This window comes from Balaenoptera acutorostrata, chromosome 2 (assembly GCF_949987535.1).
Source record: "Balaenoptera acutorostrata chromosome 2, mBalAcu1.1, whole genome shotgun sequence".
Taxonomy (NCBI): Eukaryota; Metazoa; Chordata; class Mammalia; order Artiodactyla; family Balaenopteridae; genus Balaenoptera; species Balaenoptera acutorostrata.
In genome coordinates this window covers 73,305,384-73,331,867 of record NC_080065.1, presented here as the reverse complement: position 1 = coordinate 73,331,867, position 26,484 = coordinate 73,305,384, and the positions used below count along the sequence as shown (strand labels likewise).

Below are 26,484 nucleotides of genomic sequence, written 5' to 3'. Positions count from 1 at the left end.
TTTTCTGCTATAAAACAATGGTTCAGAGAAAATGAAGTGGAGAAGAGGATTCTTTATTAATTTAAGTAAATAACTGTTACCACCCAAATCAAAATCTAACATGCTATACAATGCTCATCTGGAAGCTTTTCTTTCTATACAGAGTTCCACAGCTAGAAAATATTTTTAAAATACTGATTCTACCTTCTCATTTTACAGAAAAGGATACAGATCCAAAGAAGCGAAGTTATTTTTCAGTTTTGATGCAGAACTTAAACCATCTATCTTGTAGTATCAGGTTCTCTTTCCCTCTTGCCACGTACTATTTGTGTGGCCTTGCACAAGTCAGTTTCTATGAGCCTCAGCTTCCTCAGATATAAAATTAGGATAAAGTCTACACTGCAAGTTGTTGTGAAGATTAGAAATGATATGTATAAAAGCACAAGCACAGTACCTGGCACATAAAAAGGGCTCAAGAAATTGTTAGCTATTATATCATTATGATTATATAACATTATACCTACAAATAATAATTTCATGCCTGAAATTTCTCACAAGATACAATCTACAAAAATTGAATCTGATTTTCCATAGCTTTCGAAATGTTAAAACATGTTTTGAGAACACATAGTGATTATGCATATAATTAAATGTCCCTGGGGAAAGTATCAGACTTCTGGTTACAGGGAATAAAACTTTCAGTCATCTAAATAATAACCATTTATCCACTTCCAATAGAACAGTATGTTAAATTCACCAAGCTTATTGGAAATTCCCATAAGTAAAACAAGAGTCACTTTAGTCAATAAATACTGTACAAAAAAGAAACTTTCCTCAAAACTCCAAGAATATTAAATTTACCTAACTTTTTCCAATTATCTGGGGATAACTAAAAGAAAAAAGCAAAGAAATGGAGGGTATAAAGTTGAGTTTACATACCTAGAACGGAAGAGAAAGCCTAGCTTAACTCTCCATAAATGAACATGCAGGCATGTGAAGGTTTCAAATAAGATAGGATAGTACCCTTAAGTTATATAATAGGTTTCAAAAGCAATTACTATAAAATGAAAAACCCTGAAGTTTACCAGGATTAGTACTTTCAGTCAGATGATTTTTTCAGTAAGTACCTTTCTGACACAGGCCAAAATAATTTTTTGAAGAAAAAAAAAAATAATAGTGCTGAACAGAATAGTTTCTGTTGCTGTTGGCTTGGTATTGTTACTTTAAGTGGAAGAAAAAAAGTCCTTGGTATGTATTCAAAAGATGGCATTATGGGCTAAGTATCCAGCAAGTATATAAAGAATATTCTCTTTCATAAAGAAATAACTATTTCTCCTGCTGCTGAAGCAAGTGGGAGCATGGCTTTAAAATGCCTGAAAAGATTCACCTCTCAAGAATTCTAAAGTGTTTGAAATTTTGCCCAAAATAGTTCATAGAGAAATAAAGAGCAAAGTGATAAAGCAAAATACGATCACAAATTTGTGACGAGCACAAATCAAAGAAGATCAAGTTTCACCTGACGCAGGCGTTTATTAGATGTCCCTGGACTACTTTTCCGTAAATTGCAAAATGCCTGCAGACCTTTCATCCAGTCCTACGAAAAATAACAGCATTTCAAAGAAATATAGTACACAATAGTTCATGCAGTTTCCAATCAACAGTTTGGGTTATTTCCCCAAATTCAATAGTTCCTTCCTTCTCTAGACTGCCATTTCTAAACTCAGAGTATCCTGTGCTTTAAATACATCTGTGCTCCAACAAAATAAAACAGTGACCAAAACAATATAATTCTGTAAAATATTGATTGTATTATTGTAGAATCTCTATATTAATCTTAAGTACCAATGAGTGATAATTAGCCAGAAAATAAATTTACATATAGTTAAGCAGTTAAACATGAGGCACCCTAAAGCAGAACTGAACTTGATACATTTTGTGAAAGGAGGGCTGACTGCAAAACCAATTGATAATGTGATGACTGATTTGATGACAAACATTCTAATCTTTACCTTAGACCATGATATAGGTAGAAATGTATAAGGGGGTCTGGGTGATTTATAAGCCTTTCAAATATAACACTATATTTAAAACAATATTTCAGCCTAATATTAAGTTGCAGCTATATTCTAAAATGTTTAATGATCTAGTACTCTGGAGAAAGGAGAGAACAATTTTAGGTTTATCAAAAATCTAAATATTTTATTTGGCATACATGTTTCTAGAAAGCTCTGTACTACTGCTTCACTCAACTAGGTCTTTAGTTTGTTGACTATTTCAATGAATCTGAACTCTGTCAGTGTTTAGAGAATGTCTTTTAATGGAGCAAACTTAAGACTAAATCAATTACCACAGCTTTTAGAAAGAGAAGACAATAACCAGAGATACCACAGGCCACCAAAGTAATAAAAAACTGGGACTACCAGTGGTATTTTTGAACTTTAAGGGATATATGGAAACAGAATATGGAAAGAGTATAGATAAATCCAATAAGAAAATGTTATATTTATGTGAGGCATGCAAAACACATTGAAATGTCATCCAGGTAACACATCTTTAGAAAGAGAGAACATGATAAAATAACTGGAAGATAGGATACTCAAGTTTAAGTTTCTTTTCTAACTCAGTATCTAACATTAAAAAAAAAAAGTCAAATAGCAAAATATTATGAGCCCTATTTTTGCAAATTAGGGCTACATACCCACAAAACAAGGTTTTATGTGTATTATAAGTTGTATTATAAGTTAATAATGAGTATTCAATTGAGATATTTTTCCATGATGGAAAAACTGATATTCAATTATAAGCCATAAAACACAATGGCTCATTCATCAAATTTATTCTACACCCTAAGATATTTTCATAATTTATGAGTCAGGGGCCCAGACCAGGAACCAGAGTTTTAGGAGCATCTGCCTCATATCCAGGGTTGGCAAATTATCTTCATTTTTTTCAACAAAGTCACTTTCTTTCACCTCTAAAACTACCTGCGGGTTCCTTCCATAGAGTATAAGCAGAAGAAATATAGCCATATTTCTACAAAATACCTCTAAACACCCCAGAAATATTATGGTTCAAAGAAATCAAAGTACTTCTAAAAGGAGATTTTAAAAAATATTTCTTCACAGCATTACTTAAAATTTAATAAAAGTTTTAATAAGGGCATTGCACATGGATCAATGGCTAGTGCTGAAAGTAAACATTATATCTAGACTTAGAGAAAACCAGAAAATTCCTCAAAATTTTTTCCTTGTGATGACTGAATTTCTATTTTTAGACACAGTTCAACCAGTGAATAACAACAATGCTTATTAGCAAAACTAACTGGCTTACCTTTTTGACTGTACTGAGAATATCTATAACCTTTCTGCAGAGATGATTTTCAATGAACATTCTCAGTTGGACTCAACATCATAGCCCATTTAAAGGTCAATTTAAAATGGAGTTTTCCTAATAACCCTACACTGTGTTTCCTGCATTTCTTTCAAAAAATTTTTTTTTGCACATGAAAGTTTCTCATTCCTTAAAATAAAACATGATTAGATTTCAGGCATCCTTTTTATCACATTATCTTAAATGCAACAGCTTTCTATTCCAGTTAAAAAAGAAAACATGGGGGCTTCCCTGGTGGCGCAGTGGTTGAGAATCTGCCTGCCAATGCAGGGGACACGGGTTCGAGCCCTGATCTGGGAAGATCCCACATGCCACGGAGCAACTGGGCCCGTGAGCCACAATTACTGAGCCTGCGCATCTGGAGCCTGTGCTCCGCAACAAGAGAGGCCGCGATGGTGAGAGGCCCGTGCACCGCGATGAAGAGTGGTCCCCACTTGCCGCAACTAGAGAAAGCCCTCGCACAGAAACGAAGACTCAACACAGTCATAAATAAATAAATAAATAAATAAATAAATAAATAAATAAAAGACCGTGAATTTCTTAAAAAAAAAAAAAGCAAACTGGGCTATTCATTTCAGTAATAGTCAAGTGGTCTTAGTTTGCATTCAATTTCCAATCAGTTTCTCAATCTATTTCATCTGAAGTCGTCACATTACCCACTTAAAAAAAAAAAAAACCTATTTAAAAAAAAAAAACAAAAAAAAACATGGGCTGAATAAAGTTGACAGTGGTTGAAAAAACAGTTAACTTACCTCTGCTTGTTCTGGAGTTTCTCCTGCGAAGTAGAAGATGTAATGTTCTTCACTAAAGTGCTGAACCACTATCTGAAAACAGTTTGGCCTTTAAAATACAAACAAAAAAGTTATTAGGAAGTTTAACATGCCAACTTTACACTAACTTCAGAAAAAAAATCACAATATAATTATGTAAGTTATATAAACTTAACAAAATTCTTAATTTAGAGAAATAATCCATTGTACTAGATTACTAAAAAGAATGTCAGCTGAGTATATTTTAGAAAGCTTTTTGCCTGCACTATTGAAATTCTATCAAACTATCAAAGTTTAAAAATGTTTCACAGTTAGATTAATTTTAAAAGGCATTAGAAATAGAAAAGTTATAATAAAATTGAAGCAGGAGTGCTAGAATTGCATATAGCTAAAGACTTTAAAGCAAATAAAATGTTACTAAACTCAGTGCTTCAGGATGATATATAATATATATTTGTATGTACTGGGAAAAGACTAGACATGTTCTTTAGGCCTAAAATGTTCTTAATGGTAATCTCTCAGTAGATTGTGGGTGATTTTAATTTTCTTCTTTATAATTTTACTTATTTTCAATTTTTTTTTTACAACTGGCCATTCTTCCTCATTCCATTTTAATGGAAACATCATAAGCTTATTTTGAGGATCAAATGACCTAACAGTGGTGTGCAATAAATATTAGTTCTTATCTTCCTATAGTATGCACTGTAGTATAATTCATTTGACATGTAAGTACAATATTAGATAGTAGCTTATATCTTTTTTGAAGATGTGCTGCCTTTCCAACTAGATTTGAAAATGTTTATAAAATGTTTAATAAGGGCCTTCAAGTTTTTGAAATTCAGTAAATATTATTTCTATTTCTTGCTTTAACCGAAGAGTATATCTTACACTTTAGTGTTAGAAGGTCATAGCAAAATACCCAGAGTACAAGCTTAACGTTTATTAAAAGATAAAAAACCATCTCTTCAATGCTTTGAGAATACCATAAAACAATGGAATATGTCAATTGAAAACTTCTGATACTGAAAGTGGTTTGTACCAGACTAACCCTCCTGGCAGGATAAAATATAAACCAAACAAAACACAACTGTTTGAAGTCACTGAAGAACAAGCAGCTCAGACTCAAGGGACCAAGATCATAGTGAGGTGAGACTGACATTGTCCACAGCTTTTCTTTTCAAGGTGTTTGCCAATTCCTAAACCGTGTAGGGCAGGAATCTGGGACAATAAGCAGAAAACAGCATCTAAGAGGCTAAAAAGCTAACGAAGCACATTCAGAGTTTCACAGTGCTGGGAGAGACAAATGAGTTCAGGGCCTTTAAAAGAGAAAGCTTTCAGTTGAGACCCCTGAAGGGCTATGCCTTCAGAATAAGAGCAAACCAGAAATAGAACAGCCTTCACCGAAACCTCCAGTTGATCCCTGAGGGGATCAATATGAACTACCCCTACTCTAACTTATCTGGCAAAAGAACAGTCCTTTCTGGAGACAATAACATTATCCACAGTTTCCACAGTTTTTCATACACTGTATCCACTATTCAGTCAAACATAAGTAGACATTACAGGAATCAGGATCAAATGACTGAAAAGCCAAAAGAAAAACAAACAAGAAAGACCTACATATAATCCAGATATTGAGGACAGATACAACTTTCAAATATCTGTAATTAAAGTGCTTAAAAAAAAAGATGACAGAGAATTCTGCCAAATAACTAGATATATAAAACAAGAATCAAATGGAAATTCTAAAGTGGCAAAAGTAATAAATAAAATTAAGACCTCAACAAATGCATTTAACTACAGAAGAACAGATTTGTGAGATGAAGGCAAATCAGAAGAAAATCTCCAGCCTGAGGCAGAGTGAGGAAAAAAATTATGAGAAACATAGAAAACTGTTTAATAGACACATGGGACATAGTAAAAGGAATATAACATGTAACATGAGTCCCAGAAGATTAAAGAGAATGTGGCAGTAGAACTGTTTAAAGAGATACTAATGAAGAATTTTCCAAAACTGACAACAGACATCAGGTCTCAGATGGAAGAAGCTCTACAAACATTAAGATATATTTAAAAAATATATTTTTTTACAGTAGGCATATTTGGTTTAACTTTTGAAAATCTAAGGAAAGGAAAAATCTCAAAGCTTCCAGAGAAAGATGAAATACAGTACACCTTGAAGGAAAAAAGATACATTATCCCTAAAAGAGAAACAGAATGACAAAATGTTGAAAAGTTGAAAATCTTTAAAATGCTGAAAGAAAATAATTACCAACCTAAAATTTAATATCTAGCAAAAACATCCTTCCTAAACGTAGATAAAACAATAAATACTGCCACAGTAAAAGATTCAGCCTAAGAAAAGATAAAGGTATAAAACTCCCACATAAATATTCACTACAGTAATAACTCTCTGTATGACTGAATGTCTTCAAACTTGTGCTTCTGAAATGGTTTATATTTAAAATAAAGCAGGGAGGAGCTTCAAGATGGTGGAAGAGTAAGACGCGGAGATCACCTTCCTCCCCACAAATACATCAGAAATACATCTACATGTGGAACAACTCCTACAGAACACCTACTGAACGCTGGCAGAAGACCTCAGACCTCCCAAAAGGCAAGAAACTCCCCACGTACCTGGGTAGGGCAAAAGAAAAAAGAAAAAACAGAGACAAAAGAATAGGGACGGGACCTGCACCTCTGGGAGGGAGCTGTGAAGGAGGAAAGGTTTCCACAAGCACAGGTCACTCTCCACACCGCCCCTCCCGGGAGCCAGTGCAGCCCGCCACTGCCAGGGTCCCGTGATCCAGGGACAACTTCCCCGGGAGAACACACGGCGCGCCTCAGGCTGCTGCAACGTCATGCCAGCCTCTGCTGCCACAGGCTCGTCCCACATCCGTACCCCTCCCTCCCCATGGCCTGAGTGAGCCAGAGCCCCCGAAGCAGCTGCTCCTTTAACCCTGCCCTGTCTAAGCAAAGAACAGACGCCCTCAGGCGACCTACAGACAGAGGTGGGGCCAAAACCAAAGCTGAACTCCAGGAGCTGTGCCAACAAAGAAGAGAAAGGGAAATCTCTCCCAGCAGCCTCAGAAGCAGCGGATTAAATCTCCACAATCAACTTGATGTACCCTGCATCTGTGGAATACCTGAATAGACAACGAATCATTCCAAATTGAGGAGGTGGACTTTGGGAGCAACGATATATATATATTTTTCCCTTTTTCTTTTTTTGTGAGTGTGTATGTGTATGCTTCTGTGTGTGATTTTGTCTGTATAGAATTGCTTTTACCATTTTTCCTAGGGTTCTATCTGTCCGTTTTTTTGTTGTTGTTGTTGTTGTTTTGTTATAGTATAGGTTTTAGAGTTTGTTATCATTGGTGGATTTGTTTTTTGGTTTGGTTGCTCTCTTCTTTCTTTTTTTTTTTTACTACTTAAAAAAATGTTTTTAATAATTATTTTTTATTTTAATAACTATTTTATTTTATTTTGTCTTCTTCTTTCTTTCTCTCTTTTTTTTTTTTTTTTTACCTCCCTTTTATTCTGAGCCGAGTGGATGACAGGCTCTTGGTGCTCCAGCCAGGCGTCAGGGCTGTGCCTCTGAGGTGGGAGAGCCAAGTTCAGGACATTGGTCCGCAAGAGACCTCCCAGCTCCACATAGTATCAGACGGCGAAAATCTCCCAGAGATCTCCATCTCAACGCCTAGACCAACCTCCAGTCAACGACCAGCAAGCACCAGTGCTGGACACCCTATGCCAAACAACTAGCAAGACATGAACACAACCCCACCCATTAGCAGAGAGGCTGCCGAAAATCATAATAAGGCCACAGACACCCCAGAACACACCACCAGAGGGGGACCTGCCCACCAGAAAGACAAGATCCAGCCTCATCCACCAGCATACAGGCGCACTAGTGCCCTCCACCAGGAAGCCTACACAACCCACTGAACCAACCTTAGCCACTGGGGGCAGACACCAAAATCAACGGGAACTACGAACTTGCAGCCTGCGAAAAGGAGACCCCAAACACAGTAAGTTAAGCAAAATGAGAAGACAGAGAAACACACAGCAGATGAAGGAGCAAGGTAAAAACCCACCAGACCTAACAAATGAAGAGGAAATAGGCAGTCTACCTGAAAAAGAACTCAGAATAATGATAGTAAAGATGATCCAAAATCTTGGAAATAGAATGGAGAAAATACAAGAAACGTTTAACAAGGACCTAGAAGAACTAAAGAGCAAACAAACAGTAATGAACAACACAATACATGAAATTAAAAATTCTCTAGAAGGGATCAATAGCAGAATAACTGAGGCAGAAAAATGGATAAGTGACCTGGAAGATAAAGTAGTGGAAATAACTACTGCAGAGCAGAATAAAGAAAAAAAAAAATGAAAAGAATTGAGGACAGTCTCAGAGACCTCTAGGACAACATTAAACGCACCAACATTTGAATTATAGGGGTCCCAGAAGAAGAAGAGAAAAAGAAAGGGACTGAGAAGATACTTGAAGAGATTATAGTTGAAAACGTCCCTAATATGGGAAAGGAAATAGTTAATCAAGTCCAGGAAGCACACAGAGTCCCATACAGGATAAATCCAAGGAGAAACACAACAAGACACATATTAATCAAACTATCAAAAATTAAATACAAAGAAAAAATATTAAAAGCAGCAAGGGGAAAACAACAAATAACACACAAGGGAATCCCCATAAGGTTAACAGCTGATCTTTCAGCAGAAACTCTCCAAGCCAGAAGGGAGTGGCAGGACATATTTAAAATGATGAATGGGAAAAACCTACAACCAAGATTACTTCTACCCAGCAAGGATCTCATTCAGATTTGATGGAGAAATTAAAACCTTTACAGACAAGCAAAAGCTAAGAGAATTCAGCACCACCAAACCAGCTTTACAACAAATGCTAAAGGAACTTCTCTAGGCAGGAAACACAAGAGAAGGAAAAGATCTACAATAAAAAACCCAAAACAATTAAGAAAATGGTAATAGGAATATACATAATGATAATTACCTTAAATGTAAATAGATTAAATGCTCCAATCAAAAGACATAGACTGGCTGAATGGATACAAAAACAAGACCTGTATATATGCTGTCTACAAGAGACCGACTTCAGACCTAGGGACACATACAGACTGAAAGTGAGGGGATGGAAAAAGATATTCCATGCAAATGGAAATCAAAAGAAAGCTGGAGTAGCAATTCTCATATCAGACAAAACAGATTAAAACAAAGACTATTACAAGAGACAAAGAAAGACACTACATAATGATCAAGGGATCAATTCAAAAAAAAAGATATAACAATTGTAAATATTTATGCACCCAACATAGGAGCACCTCAACATAAGGCAAATACTAATACCCATAAAAGGGGAAATCGATAGTGACACAATCATAGTAGGGGACTTTAACACTCCACTTTCACCAATGGACAGATCATCCAAAATGAAAATAAATAAGGACACACGAGCTTTAAATGATACATTAAACAAGATGGACTTAATTGATATTTATAGGACATTCCATCCAAAAACAACAGAATACACTTTCTTCTCAAGTGCTCATGGAACATTCTGAAGGATAGATCATATCTTGGGTCACAAGTCAAGCCTTGGTAAATTTAAGAAAATTGAAATCATATCAATATCTTTTCTGACCAAAACGCTATGAGACTAGATATCAATTACAGGAAAAAATCTGTAAAAAATAGAAACACAAGGAAGCTAAACAATACACTACTTAATAACCAAGAGATCACTGAAGAAATCAAAGAGGAAATCAAAAAATACCTAGAAACAAATGACAAAACACGATGACCCAAAACCTATGGGATGCAGCAAAAGCAGTTCTAAGAGGGAAGTTTATAGCAATACAATCCTACCTTAAGAAACAAGACATTGCAGCTCTATTTACAATAGCCAGGACATGGAAGCAACCTAAATGTCCATCGACAGATGAATGGATGAAGAAGATGTGGCACATATATACAATGGAATATTACTCAGCCATAAAAAGAAATGAAATGGAGGTATTTGTAATGAGGTGGATGGAGTTAGAGTCTGTCATACAGAGTGAAGTAAGTCAGAAAGAGAAAAACAAATACAGTATGCTAACACATATATACGGAATCTAAGGGAAAAAAAAAAAAAAGGCCATGAAGAACCTAGTGGCAAGACGGGAATAAAGACACAGACCTACTAGAGAATGGACTTGAGGATATGGGGAGGGGGTGGGGTGAGATGTGACAGGGTAAGAGAGTGTCATGGACATATATACACTACCAAATGTAAAATAGATAACTAGTGGGAAGCAGCCGCACAGCACAGGGAGATCAGCTCGGTGCTTTGTGACCACCTAGAGGGGTGGGATGGGGAGGGTGGGAGGGAGGGAGATGCAAGAGGGAAGAGAAATGGGAACATATTGTATATGTATAACTGATTCACTTTGTTATAAAGCAGAAGCTAACACACTATTGTAAGGCAATTATACTTCAATAAAGATGTTTAAAAAAAAAAAAAAAAGAAACAAGAAACATCTCAAATAAACAACCTAAACTTACACTGAAGGCAATTAGAGAAAGAAGAACAAAAAACCCCCAAAGTTAGCAGAAGGAAAGAAATCATAAAGATCAGATCAGAAATAAATGAAAAAGAAAGAAAGGAAACTATAGCAAAGATCAATAAAACCAGAATCTGGTTCTTTGAGAAGATAAACAAAACTGATAAACCATTAGTGAGACTCATCAAGAAAAAAAGGGAGAAGACTCAAATCAATAGAATTAGAAATGAAAAAGGAGAAGTAACAACTGACACTGCAGAAATACAAAAGATCATGAGAGATTACTACAAGCAGGTACATGCCAATGAAATGGACAACCTGGAAGAAATGGACAAATTCTTAGAAATGCACAACCTTCCGAGACTGAACCAGGAAGAAATAGAAAATATGAACAGACCAATCACAAGCACTGAAACTGAAACTGTAATTAAAAATCTTCCAACAAACAAAAGCCCAGGACCAGATGGCTTCACTGGTGAATTCTATCAAACATTTAGAGAAGAGCTAACACCTATCCTTTTCAAACTGTTACAAAATATAGCAGAGGGAGGAACACCCCCAAACTCATTCTACGAGGCTACCATCACCCTGATAACAAAACCGGACAAAGAAGTCACAAAGAAAGAAACTACAGGCCAATATCACTGATGAACATAGATGCAGAAATCCTCAATAAAATAGTGGCAAACAGAATCCAACAGCACATTAAAAGGATCATACACCATGATCAAGTGGGGATTATCCCAGGAATGCAAGGATTCTTCAATATATGCAAATCAATCAATGTGATACACCATATTAACAAATTGAAGGAGAAAAACCATATGGTCACCTCAACAGATGCAGAGAAAGCTTTTGACAAAATTCAACACCCATTTATGATAAAAACCCTCCAAAAGTAGGCATAGAGGGAACTTACCTCAACATAATAAAGGCCATATATGACAAACCCACAGCCAACATCGTCCTCAATGGTGAAAAACTGAAACCATTTCCACTAAGAGCAGGAACAAGACAAGGTTTCCCACTCTCACCACTATTATTCAACATAGTTTTGGAAGTTTTAGCCACAGAAATTGGAGAAGAAAAAGAAATAAAAGGAATCCAAATCGGAGAAGAAGAAGTAAAGCTGTCACTCTTTGCAGATGACACGATACTATACATAGAGAATCCTAAAGATGCCACCAGAAAACTACTAGAGCTAATCAGTGAATTTGGTAAAGTAGCAGGATACAAAATTAATGCACAGAAATCTCTTGCATTCCTATACACTAATGATGAAAAATCTGAAAGTGAAATTAAGAAAACACTCCCATTTACCACTGCAACAAAAAGAATAAAATATCTAGGAATAAACCTACCTAAGGAGACAAAAGACCTGTATGCAGAAAATTATAAGACACTGATGAAAGAAATTAAAGATGATACAAATAGATGGAGAGATATACCATGTTCTTGGATTGGAAGAATCAACATTGTGAAAATGACTCTACTACCCAAAGCAATCTACAGATTCAATGCAATCTCTATCAAACTACCACTGGCATTTTTTACAGAACTAGAACAAAAAGTTTCACAATTTGTATGGAAACACAAAAGACCCCAAATAGCCAAAGCAATCTTGAGAACGAAAAACGGAGCTGGAGGAATCAGGTTCCCTGTCTTCAGACTATACTACAAAGCTACAGTAATCAACGGTACTGGCACAAAACAGAAATATGGATCAATGGAACAGGATGGAAAGCCCAGAGATAAACCCACGCACATATGGTCACCTTATCTTTGATAAAGGAGGCAAGAATATAAAATGGAGGAAAGACAGCCTCTTCAATAAGTGGTGCTGGGAAAACTGGACAGCTATATGTAAAATAATGACATACACAAAAATAAACTCAAAATGGATTAAAGACCTAAATGTAAGGCCAGACACTATTAAACTCTTTGAGGAAAACAGAGGCAGAACACTTCATGACATAAATCGCAGCAAGATCCTTTTTGACCCACCTCCTAGAGAAATGGAAATAAAAACAAAAATAAACAAATGGGACCTAATGAAACTTAAAAGCTTTTGCACAGCATAGGAAACCAGAAACAAGACGAAAAGACATCCCTCAGAATGGGAGAAAATATTTGCAAATGAGGCAACTGACAAAGGATTAATCTCCAAAATTTACAAGCAGCTCATGCAGCTCAATATCAAAAAAACAAAGAACCAATCCAAAAATGGGCAGAAGACCTAAATAGACATTTCTCCAAAGAAGATATACAGATTGCCAACAAACACATGAAAGAATGCTCAACATCATTAATCATTAGAGAAATGCAAATCAAAACTACAATTAGATATCATCTCACACGGGTTAGAATGGCCATCATCAAAAAATCTACAAACAATAAATGCTAGAGAGGGCGTGGAGAAAAGGGAACCCTCTTGCACTGTTGGTGGGAATGTAAATTGATACAGCCACTATGGAGAACAGTATGGAGGTTCCTTAAAAAACTAAAAATAGAACTACCATACGACCCAGCAATCCCACTACTGGGCATATACCCTGAGAAAACCATATTTCAAAAAGAATCATGTACCACAATGTTCATTGCAGCTCTATTTACTATAGCCAGGACATGGAAGCAACCTAAGTGTCCATCGACAGATGAATGGATAAAGAAGATGTGGCACATATATACAATGGAATATTACTCAGCCATAAAAAGAAACGAAACTGAGTTATTTGTAGTGAGGTGGATGGATCTAGAGTCTGTCATACAGAGTGAAGTTAAGTCAGAAAGAGAAAAACAAATACCGTATGCTAACACATATATATGGAATCTAAGAGAAAAAAAATGGTCATGAAGAACCTAGGGGCAAGACGGGAATAAAGAGGCAGACCTACTAGAGAGTGGACTGGAGGATATGGGGAGGGGGAAGGGTAAGCTGGGACAAAGTGAGAGAGTGGCATGGACATATATACACTACCAAATGTAAAATAGATAGCTAGTGGGAAGTAGCCGCATAGCACGGGGAGATCAGCTCAGTGCTTTGTGACCACCTAGAGGGGTGGGATAGGGAGGGTGGGAGGGAGGGAGATGCAAGAGGGCAGAGATATGGGGATATATGTATAACTGATTCACTTTGTTATAAAGCAGAAACTCATACATCATTGTAAAGCACTTATACTCCAACAAAGTTGTTAAAAAAAAATTTTAAAAAGTAAAGCAGTATTAAAAGTCAGAAGTTTAATACAAAGAGATAGAATGCTTAGAGACCTCTTAATAATACTGAAAATAAGCTGGAAAAATTGCAGAGCTGTGCAACTAAAGCTCTGGGGAAAACAGCCAAACGAGCAGTGCTGTCCAGTGTTCCTACACCACAGGCTAGGCGTGCATACCAGTCATCTCTACTGCTGAGGGCTGCCATTAACTTTCACATTAGACTTCACCTAAATGCTCAAGGTCAGTCAGTGTATTGGGTTCTATGCTTACACAAAGCGAGAAATATTCAATGACTGCTATCTATTTGATAACACAGCAAATAGTGTATTCTCAGGATTTTCAGTAGTTACTGGAATACACAATAGTGTATTCTCAGGATTTTCAATAGCTCACTTCTCCTTTCTCTGGTACTGTTTGCCACCTCACTATCATGAAGGTAGCGGCTTTGTGAGAAAAATCCAGTACACACAAAGTAAGGCAGAGTAGAAAGACTGAGAAGCCAGAGGTCTGATCCAACTACATCTAAAGGCCAAGGTTCCCATAGTGTTAAGGGAGGGGAAAAGAATCCTATGAAATCCTACCTTGCCCAAACTTTTTTTGCTTTTTTTGGTGGGGGGGGACAGCTGTTTTTAAGAGATATTAAGAAGGCTTTGGGAGAAAAAGGGAAAGTATCAAGGTCCAATGAATTCATGAAATACTGCATATTATACTCCCCTCTTGGTGATTCACAATACAAACACAGGCTAAAACTCCAAAATGCCCCTCTGTAAGGAAAATTATTTGTTCAATTCAGCATTTCCCAAACCTATCTGACCATTTAAAAAATGAACTATCTGTTAAAATCACTAATGTGATCTCCTAAACACAGTTCAGAAAAAAGAAATGACAAGCTTTTATGGTCCACAGGTACTTCTCTTGAAGCTTTCCCAACTTAAATAGGATAAACTAGGGTTGCCTAGTAGAAATGCCATCCTGCAGCATAAGTTGTTAAAAAAATTTGTTTTAATTGCCTGCGTTTTATTCATCATAGCAATAGGTAATAAAAGTGCTAAATATATCTAAAAACACTCTAGAATGGATTATTGATAATACTGATGGTGAAATACAAAGAAAGGCCCTTATTACAGAAAACTAGATGTAATCAAGAGCTGAATTTGCCTTGTGATGTTCAGGATTTACCTTTAGTTTATACGATAATTTTATTTTTTTAAAAACTCTAACATTAAGAAAAAATGTTTTAATTTCAAATCTGAAATACTCTCCTCTTTCCTACTGAAATAATTGTTTTTACACTACAGTTGTTTCTCAATGTCAACTTTCTTAGGAATCAAGTTAATAGTACAACTGAGTGTATCTACTACCATCAGATGCACTGAGTTAACCAAGAATGATAAAATAGGGGAAAGGAGACAAGACTCAAAGTAAGTCACTCAAAAGATTGGTAGTAGGTGCAGGCAGGAAACACACTACATACAGATCAAGTCTCACTACAGGAGAGGCATAGAGTCCAAAGGTTTCTATGTGATATAGTGGAGTAGAATTTTATGCATAGGTTAGTCTAAAATAAGTAAGGAAGACAGAAATTACCCTAGAGAGTAAATGTGACATTTTCAGATGTCACAAATTGGTTTGCTATGCTTTGAAATGATCTGAACATACTATTTTTTTATTAAAACAATTCCAAGAAGAAATAGGAAACCAATTTCTTACCTGCCAAAGAGACTATCATGAACAACATAGACAGAACACACGCTGAGATCTATTAATCCTTTTGGTTTTGTAGCTCGTTTTTCACTTTCAAAATAAATAAGTTGGGCATCACTGCCCTCTAAGATAAAATATAAGTTTTTCCACCTTTTTCCTTTGCCTGTTAAAAAAAATTGTTTCCCCTTAGCCAAATAATGAACTATGAAGTCACATATAGTAAAATCATAAAAATTATTGTTGCTAAAAACTAAAAATTAAATATATTTCAATTTTTATTCCAAAGCTTAAATAACACCAATCCTTACAAAATGAGAAAATGTCTGTAATATATCTGTAGAAAAATATCTTTTGTTGTATTGCTTGCTTTAATGAGTCATCGAGTAAGTGACAAGGGTACCTTAACAGTATGTTTAGAGATTTCATTATGATAAAATCTTTAAAATTCTTGCTTAGGATTCATTCTTTTCCAGTCATGAGAAAAAAAACTCTTCTACTAATCATGTACCCCTCAATGCCCCAACATTTCTTAATGCCAAACTGAGGCAAATACGTAAAATAGAAACATCAATACTATGAATGTGCCAAGTGCCAAAAAGAATTTTCTCTTAAAAAAAAAAAAAAGTTATGGGGTAGAGAGGGGCTCAAGAATCAGATACCAACTTATTAAATACGTATCTCAATGATAAGTTTTATGCCCAATATTTACAATGCTTCTAATAAATGTTTACAATAAAATACTGAAATTGAATCTTTAGTCTTAAAAGTTTCACACTTACCTTTTTTTAGAAGATAACCTTTTTTAACAATGTTTTTATAAAAGGCATCCTTTGTTTTACGACGAATTGTATTATAAATTTCCTTGCCATCCACTGTATCATTGAGTACTTGTTCTTGATCCTGAATTTTCAAAAATACTAAAATTATTTCATGAATTCTTGATGGAAATGAAATAAAACCTACTAAACTACCAATTTAAAAACCAGATTGTCTGTCTAGACATTAAAAAAAGTTTTAATACTAAAATCTAAAATAATGTAACATATATATTAAGAGATCCTTTGCTTTCCAAAGAAATTTTCAAAAAGGTGCACTTACCATTTCTCAAGAACATGGACAACTAATAGACTTTTTTTTTTTTTTTTGAAAAATACAGGTTTTTTTTTTATGTTTTACAAGCAACATTGTTTTGAAAACATGAATTTGTCCCAGCGTAACTGATAGATTAGAACCAATTTGAGCATAAAGCAAATTCATGTTTGCTTACGGACAATTACATCCATGAGAAACTCTATGTGAATGCAGAAAATTGCACCCAGCTGAACTGAGATGCTTAGGAATATGCAAAATACATCTCAAAAGCCTAAAAGCCTCCCCAGCTTCACCAAGCGTTACACGCCACACCCATCCATCCACATCTGGTGTTCTAACGTATCTGATTTCAGATAATCCTCCTTGTACCACTTCCCGCTATTTACAGCCCTTCTGATGGCCTCTTCCAAAAGCAAACTTCAGGTCTTTTGCAAGGTAAAGTGCCTTATTTGTTGTAATATCTAAATATTTCTTACCCATTTAGCATGTATAAAAACGCTACATTTTTACTAGCTTCTTATCTTTATGTGTCACTGATGAAGTTTTTGAGTGTTATATCCTTAACCCCCCTTTTTCCATAATCCTGTGGTTTTTATTGCATGATTTCATATAACACCATGACTTACAGGAATGCATGTGTGTTAAATGCTAAATCCTTGCCCCCCTCCCCAAGTAACAAAAAGAATTATGATGTCAGGAAGAATACAAAGAGAAGAGTGCCTTTATAAATGATCTTCCCAAAATAAGTCAATCTTCGATATTACCATCAAGGTCCAATGGACCCAATTTTAGTTTTTTAGTTTCTTTCTTGAGCAGCTCTTACTATTTGCAAGAATTAATATTTTATGACTTTGTTTTCTTAGAGACTTATGGATCCAACTGATCGTTTTATAAATCTAAGATACGTTATGGGATTTTCGCAAATCATATTTTTCCTATATCTTGAAACGCTCTGCTATTTCATCATCCTAGGAACCATTTCATCATGACTTAACAATTATTCTCAAGTATGCCAAAGAGCAGGCAAGAGCATTGGCAAACCACAGCACATGGACCAAATCTAGCCTACTGCCTGTTTTTGGACATAAGGTTTTACTGGAACACAGCCATGGCTCATTCCTTTACATACTGTCTGTGGTTGCTTTCACACTACAAAGGCAGAGTTTAGTAACTGAGACAGAGACTGAATGGCCCACAAAACCTAAAATGTTTATTATCTGGTCCTTTACAGAGAAGTTTGCCAGCCCTTGGTCTAGAGGGTGATGCAACAGTGAAATAAATCATCTCTATTGCATCACCCTTTGGCATTTTTTCCCATGTGGCCAACTATTGCAGCATCTTTCAAGAAAGTATAAAAGGCCATCTTTGTTGTATTTTTATTAGTTTTCATTGAACACACAAGAAAATTCAGAATTCTTAATTTTCTGATCATAACAGCAAAGAAAAAAATTGACAAAGAAAGATGCTTGACAATTATAAAAAGACTCAGATGATAAATGCAAAGAAACAGCAAGACTCTGGGATCTACTGTGATGATAAAATTGATTTTGATAAGCAAAATCTCAGACTGTCATTCTTCAGATGGTAATATCCTTGGTGAATTTTCTCAAACTAAGAATCGCTGAGTGAATGATATATTTCTAGGGGAAAAGTAATATAGTGTTCTTATCTAGTTAGTGATTCAATAGGAAGGACATCATCATGCAATAATTTGTAACAAGAATCTAGATTATCCTGTTTCCTAAAAAGGAAATGAGGATTCTTTAAATTTTTATGGTTGTGCACCAAGATTTTACTCAGTATGATTTGTAAAGGGACAAAGGTTACTAGAAGGAAACATATAATGTAGAAATATTGATCATTCTGATGTTTATAAACCTAAACATAAAAATGTATTACACTTATGAAGCAATAAAGACTGTACTATCCAACAAAATTATGAACCATCAAAGTTTTCAAAAGTATTGCAGTTGATGATGCAAGAACAGCAAGAAAGAATCATAAACTAGAACCCAGTTGAAATATATTTAAAATCTGGAATCAGTACTGTATTTTGACAGTAAAAATGTAAGAAGAACCAGAGTAATCATAAGCAAGAACTTATAAAAGATGTATCTGAAATTTGGATTTACAAGATGGATATGTTCCAAGTCCGTGCATGACAGTGGATGAACAGTTAGCTGCCTTCTATTTCAGGTATGTAACCCTTTATAACCAAGGAAATATGGAACAAAAACTGGGGTTTGCTACATTTAAATTCTTATTAAATTTTCTAATAAAGTTTTTTGGTAATAAACCTTTATTCTTACTTCTACAAATTATTCAGAAAATGACTAAGAATATAAAAAATTTAAAAAGATACATTACACCCAGATGATAAATAGTGATGACTACCTCCCTAGTTGTATAGATTTGTGCTTACCAGTCTTTATTACAGTAGTGATAATATTTACTATTAGGTGCAGAATGGGGCACATTTGTAGTTCATTATTTAAGACATATTACTACACTAACATTTGGATTTAAATATCTGATTTCAAGATAATCTATATAAGTCTTTCCTACTTATTTTAAGATAGGGGCTGATCAACTGATCTGTAACTCTTACATTAGAAGACACTACAGGCAAGGACACAACCTCACGGTCCAAGTTCTAGTAAATTACTGGATGACAGTAGGGAAGGCTTCTCAGCCTACTCCTTGTACACGGTTCTGAAGAAGGAAGTCTTATATATTACTCCCCAAGGGAAGTAGATAATCTGACGGGTGAGAGTCTAACAGCCACTGAAGCAAGCTTTTGCATAGCGGTTAGGTGTGCAGCCTCCTGTAACCAGACCTCAGTTGTAAATCCCGCCTTTGTCACGTAATGGCTAAGAAAACTCATTTAATAAATTAATTCAATAAATGTTTGTTGAGTGCCAGGTACTGTTCTAGTTCTTGAGATACATCAGTAAATAAATCAAATATCTTTACCTCCAAGGAACTTATATTCCAATGAAGAAAAGAGATAATAAACATAATAAGCAAACTGTTTGTATGTTAATAGGTGGTAAGTGCTCTACAGGGTAGGGCAAGTAGCAGCAATAAATAATGTGTACAAGTAGGTCTCAATTGTGAAGCTAATTTTTGAGCCAAATTGGAAAGAAATAACAGTGAGGCGAGTGGATATTTGAGGGAAAGTCATTTTGAGCAGAGTGAACAGCTGGAACAAAGATTCTAATGCCAAGATCCTGGCATATTTTTTAAAATAGCAGAGAAGCCAGCGTGAGTGGAGACGAGTGAGAGAGAAGGATGGTAGAAAGCGTTCAGAGGACCACCATGGGATACCACTCTAGGGTTTTGCATGCCACTGCAGGGACTCTGGCTTTTACTCTGAATGAAATGTAGAACACCTGTAAGTATTAAACAGAGGCGTGAAATGGTCTGACACATTTTAAATGGACCCCTCTGACTGTAGTGCAGTGTTAAGGGGGGGCAAAAGTAGAAACAGAGAGATGAAGCCAGATTCTGGTGATGGTTGTATTCTAGATATATTTTGAAGGCAGAGACAGCATGATGTTCTTGACAGTTTGGATACAGAGTGTAGGAGAGAAAAAGAAGAGTCAAGGATGACTTGATGCCTTAAGTAATTTACTCTCTGGTTCCAGTTTCCCTATCTGTAAAATGGGCATAATTACAGGATCAACCTCATCAAATTGTTTAAAAAGTTAAATAAATTAATACATATAAGAAACAGTGCCTGGGGCTTCCCTGGTGGCGCAGTGGTTGAGAATCTGCCTGCCAATGCAGGGGACATGGGTTAGAGCCCTGGTCTGGGAAGATCCCACATGCCACGGAGCAACTGGGCCCGTGAGCCACAACTACTGAGCCTGCGCGTCTGGAGCCTGTGCTCCGCAACAAGAGAGGCCGCGATAGTGAGAGGCTCACGCACCGCGATGAAGAGTGGCCACCACTCGCCGCAACTGGAGAAAGCCCTCACACAGAAACGAAGACCCAACACAGCCAAAAATAAAAATAATAAATAAATAATAAATTAAAAAATTAAAAAAAAAAAAAACAGTGCCTAAAACACAGTGCTCAAAAAATGTTAGATATCAATATTTTTAGTGTGGGGTGCATTGTCTCAAAAGGCTCCTTCTTTTCCTCTAATTTGTCTGAAGTGTTAGTTCCACTAAGTAAGCACACCTAGCTACGACTCTGCTCTTTCTCTTCCAGCATCTTACCCGGAGTGGGAGTATGCAGGGTCACCTCAGGGGGAATGAGATGATTCTGCTAGCTAATCACTTTTACATTAATAAAAGGACATTATTAGCCTTTGGGTTCTCTAATAGTTAGAATCCTGCTGGGAAGGATAGGTAAGTGTTATGATTCTCAAACTTCTATTGTAACCTACTTTTACTCCAGGCCCCAAATAATTGACTTCTAATAGCATTTAATGGTTTTTGTGAAGTAATCAAATTGCTCTGTAATCAGCATCAGTTATTTCTGAAGTATTCAAAGCATTATAGGCACTTTTGCAAATGACAATAATCTGAGGTTTGTTCAGTTATGAAACAGTAACACAAGAATGAGGCTCACTGTATATTTGAAGTAACTCTTAAAACTATCTTATAACTTAAGTATAAAGTTTAAGTTTACTAGATGTCAAATGCTATTTTTCCAACTGTAAAAAATTAAATTAGAAAATTCTAAGCATAAATTCAGGATGGGAAAAATGCATGACTCAACTTGTGGGCCATTAAAATAAAATTTGTTGACTTAGGAAACAATTTAAAATCATCATTAATTCAAACAGCCAATGTGAATCAGAATTCAGGATATAGCAATGGGACTGAGTGGCAGGATCTGTCATTTGTAGGTAAAGGCACCTCTGATCCCTAATAAAAAGATCCTAAGCTGTGGTTTCTCGAAAGCACATACCACACTATGTGGTTTTAAAAAAAATTGGTCAAAGTCCACCAGAACTGCCAACAAAAGTGGTACATCATTGCTAACTACAGATACTAGGAGGGTGTCAACAAGAAAGTAAAACTTGAGATGGAGCTTAAACTTGCAGGATTTAGATAGGCAGAGAGGAAGAAACTGACATGGAGACAGTAACAAACACAATAAGACACATTAGTGATAATTCAGAGGATGAAGTGAGTGCTTCCTGCTGGAGAGGAGCTATTCATTCAATTAATATTGATTGAATACCTAATGCCTAGTACTATTCTAGGCACTAGGAATACAACACAAAACACTTGCCCTCCTGAACTTTACATTCTACCAGAAAAGCATGAGGAAGTGAAGCAAGATACATTAAAATGTGACAAGATGATGATTCTTAAATTTATATTAAGCATCAGAATAATGATGCCCTCCCTTCAGCAGCTGCAATGAATAGTAGGTTATAACCAACAGAAACTAACTTGTTCGGAGGAGGAAATATTGAGAAGCTCGAGACACTACAAATCACTGTGAAAGTTTAGGTTTTTGGGTACCCAAAACCTCTCACAATCCTTCTTTATGTCCCTAGAATATCACTACCTCCATTTTCCACATAGGAAAATTCTTAATCAGTCTTTTGAAGTACCTTTTTCTAACCCCTGCTACAACCTTTTCCCACCACACTTTAGGAAGTATCATGGGCAAGAAACAGAAGCTAATCAATCACCCTATGCATTAAGCAACTAGTATTCAACAGGCCCTCTTGTTCAAGGCCAGTCTTTCTTCTTATGTTCTGGACTTCAGCCACTCTTGCCTTCTCTAGGACCTTGTACGTGGGGTACTGCCATTACCCCATCCCTCACCCACCACTGTCACTCTCCTCCTGAGTACAGAGACATGGTCAAAAATTTCTCACCATAAAACTACGGGCAAATAAAACAAAGAAATTAAAAGTTTAAAGGCCTTTTGGCCCTACATCATCTTCTAGCTATCGTTTTTTATTTCTTTTCTTTTCTTACCAATCTCACCTAGATAAGCCTGGCTGTGATTTATCCTTGATGTCTCCACTTTTGCCTCCAACAAACTCACTCCTTGACCCAGTGCAACTAGGCTTCTGTCCCCACCACTGCTTCTATTCTCAAAAAGCCACCAAGGACTTCCTAATTATCTAGAACCAACATAAATGAAAACTAAGAGATTCGCTTACAAGTATTCACTTTCTGAAAGAATCTGAATAATCTGCAGTTTTAAAGTTTATCCAATTTCAAATGCATGGATGTGTGCATAAACATATCACCAAAAATGCATTTTAAAATAAAATGCTAATTATTGCTAAAAGAAAAACAACACTGACCTGCATTGGTACAGGTTCCTTAAGATAATACCCTTCAACAATTTGTTCTTTTCGATAGTGATCTATGATGTCCCCAATGCTGTTAAAATAAAAATTACTAACATTGACATAATTTGTCTCATAAAAATTGCAAATCTTAAAGATACACCAAACCTTGTTAGCAAGGATTCTCTATTTGCAAGATTTTTCCAAAGTATATAACCAGAATACATTAACAGACTATATGATCATTACAGTCACATTACTTTAGAAAAACAAAAATGTTCCTAATATTGGTTTACAGATCAGAAATACTTGAGTCAGAGATTTCAATTTTCCATAAACGTACTCAAAGCATCACTATATGTGAGGAAATGATTAAAAGTCTTTTTTTTTTTTTTTTATTTAAACAAAAGTATCTGAGAGACTGAGAAAGAAAAACCGACAGACAAACGACATTTATTTAGCAAGTAGTGAATTCAGGTAAACTTCAAGAATTTTTATCATCAAAACATTTACATATTCTGCTTTTATATTAATCAGATGGAGTTAGGTCATGAGACATAAATAGCAGGTGAAAGCAGAAACAAATTAAAAAAAAAAAAAAGGAAGAAAGAAAGAAAGACAGAAAGACCAGGAGATAACCTTATATGTAGGATTATCACTACAGTAGGAAAGGCTTATCGATGATTTTGATAAAAAGTGCTATAAAATATTCTTAATATTTGGGAAATACTACAAATAAAGCAAAACTGAAAATAACATTATATAATGTATTTTAACACAAATTTTAACAAGACATAATGAGTTTTTTAAATATAAAATGTTTCTCAAATCAGTTTGTCATTTCATTGTCCTGAATATGTAAATCCTAGAATTTTAAACTTTCCTTTAATACACTAGAGGAATTGGTATTTAACGACAGCTAGGCAACATTTCTCAAAACAGATCTCATTAATTTACCAGTTGATTTTTTTCATGTTCTTCCTACTGATCCAATAATTGGAATACACACACATATATATATATAAAATTGGATATATATTTATCACTTGATTTTTTTTCACAGTTCTTCCTACTGAAAAAATAATTGGAACATATGTTGTCTTTTATCTTTGGAGATACATATACATATATACATACACATATATATCTCTGATAATAAAATATCTGCTACACTACAAAATTATTTTAAATGAAATATAAATAAAGTATAATGTTAAAAAGCAAACAGAAGGGGCTTCCCTGGTGGCGCAGTGGTTGAGAATCTGCCTGCTAATGCAGGAGACACGGGTTCGAGCCCTGGTCTGGGAAGATCCCACATGCCACGGAGCGGCTGGGCCCGTGAGCCACAGCTGCTGAGCCTGCGCGTCTGGAGCCTGTGCCCCGCAGCGGGAGGGGCCGCGATGGTGAAAGGCCCGCGCACCGCGATGAAGAGCGGTCCCCGCACCGCGATGAAGAGTGGCCCCCACTTGCCGCAACTAGAGAAAGCCCTCGCACGAACCGAAGACCCAGCACAGCCAAAAATAAATAAATAAATAAATAAAAGAAATATATTGCTCAAGGTGTTCTGTAAAACACAGATCAGACAACCACCAATCTGTCCTCTGTATCTGTGAGTCTGGGTTTTAAAAAAAAAAAAAAAAAAAGCAAACAGAAGGTTTGAAAGATTAATAAAAAAATTACGGATGAATATGAACTAAATACCAGAGGTAGCATTTAACAGGAGGGGGTAGGGGGATGAGAAAAGTAAAAAGGTATTATCACAAGAAGGACAAAGAAGGTTATAAATTTTTAAAGGAAAAATGCTACACTAAAGAAAAACGAAAATCAGAAAGAATACATTTGAAGATAGCTAGGTACCACAACAGAGATGACTATGTGTTGCAAAGCAAAAGGCACCAAATCTGAGAAAACATCCAAGGTCTCTGGCTCCACAACTGTAAATGCAATCTATCCTGTGTAGCACCTCAATGTTACGATATAATTCTTGACCAGGAGCTGAAAGGACAGAATACTACTGCATGGAGTACATACAGTTCAGACAGTCCAGGAGCAAATTTACAAGCATGTGGCAACCAATCAGATATATTTTTACCAATGACCTGGACTTCCAAGAAGTTTTTTTTAAAAATTACTCTTTAGTTCATAGTCTACCCAGATATGCCTAAGGAAACAGTCAAGAGACACAACAAACAAAAATTTCCTAGACATTCCATAGTTCTAGCCATGAAATCAGATTTACAACTCAGAAAATTAAAACATGTTCACTATAAATCTGTAAAATAACTGAGTTTCTAGAGATACTATATCCTGTACTTTCATTTTAATAATTTACTTTTTAATAAATATAACTCTCTCTCTCTCTTCTTGAACACTACATGTTAGTAATCTTAAAGGTCTGACCAAAATCTTCCCTCTCCCTTCTTAATCACCATCTGAACTACTCTCTTCCCACTGATTCTCCTATGCATATTTGTACATCCTTGAATTTATCAGTCAGCTTACCATCTTTTCTAGAAGACCTGAGCACTAATAACGTAGGAACAGTACCTTTTTTCTTTACTATATATGCACAGATCTGTATAATACACTTCAAAAAGTAGATCAGTCAATAAATGTTTACTGAATTATGTTTGTTGTTAAATGCCTCTCCTACTTTTCTAAAATTTAAAATATAGGAATATTAAAGTTATGTCTCAACAATGTAGTTTCTAAATGAAACAGACATAACTGCTACTTCTCTTTGCCCAAAGACTAATGTAGAGTTAATGTGGAGACAGGTCAGCAGAATTTGGCTCTGTTACATAGATTTATTGGATAATCCAACTTTACACTTCCATATCTAAACAATAAGTGATAATCACAAAGGTGTATCTTCTTAGAAATTACTTCATTACTGACATTAATGCTGAAATGGAGTATGTATTTCCAAAACAATTACAAAAACTGCCATTTTCTAGGCATGTGGGCCACATAATTCCGGCTTTCCTTTAAAAATGATTTTTTTAAATATTAAAGCTAACAACAACAATACTCCTGAACTTTATAAGATGAACATATACAAGGGGAATAAAGAGTCTAATTTGGGGGAATGACCACGGACACTACGTTAACATATATTTAAAAAAATTTTAAGTCATAATTTTGCAAGCAGACTAATAATCTTGCAATAATTTGGAAAGAAATATACTTCAAATATTTATTTCTTCCTGTTTCATTCTGGTCTTTATCAACAAAAGAGACTACTTTTATATATTTTACAGGCTGCCTCTATTATATAGGAAGAATTTTCATCTTTAGAGAATATGTATCATAAAGAAGTTTAAATCAAACAAAACAAACTTCCCCCAGAATTAATGTAAAATACTTTATCTTAAAAAAAACTCCATGCAAACATTTATCAATTAAGAATATGTTTTCAATTCATTGTTTTATATATTCCATGCCCCTAGAAACCTGGACAATGGGAAATTTTAATTTACCTTCATAG

General features: G+C 35.4%; 1 protein-coding gene across 1 annotated transcript in view; it reads right to left on the bottom strand.

Moving 5' to 3' along the window:
- RASA1 (RAS p21 protein activator 1) overlaps window positions 1–26,484 on the bottom strand; it is a 114,184-nt gene that overhangs the window by 21,321 nt on the left and 66,379 nt on the right. Inside the window, exons 9-13 of the mRNA XM_057539753.1 lie at window positions 23,013–23,091; window positions 16,417–16,537; window positions 15,644–15,800; window positions 4,122–4,209; window positions 1,496–1,573 (exon numbers count right to left, since the gene is read on the bottom strand). Of these exons, the coding sequence (XP_057395736.1) occupies window positions 1,496–1,573; window positions 4,122–4,209; window positions 15,644–15,800; window positions 16,417–16,537; window positions 23,013–23,091 (523 nt within the window). The remainder of the gene's footprint in view (window positions 1–1,495; window positions 1,574–4,121; window positions 4,210–15,643; window positions 15,801–16,416; window positions 16,538–23,012; window positions 23,092–26,484) is intronic.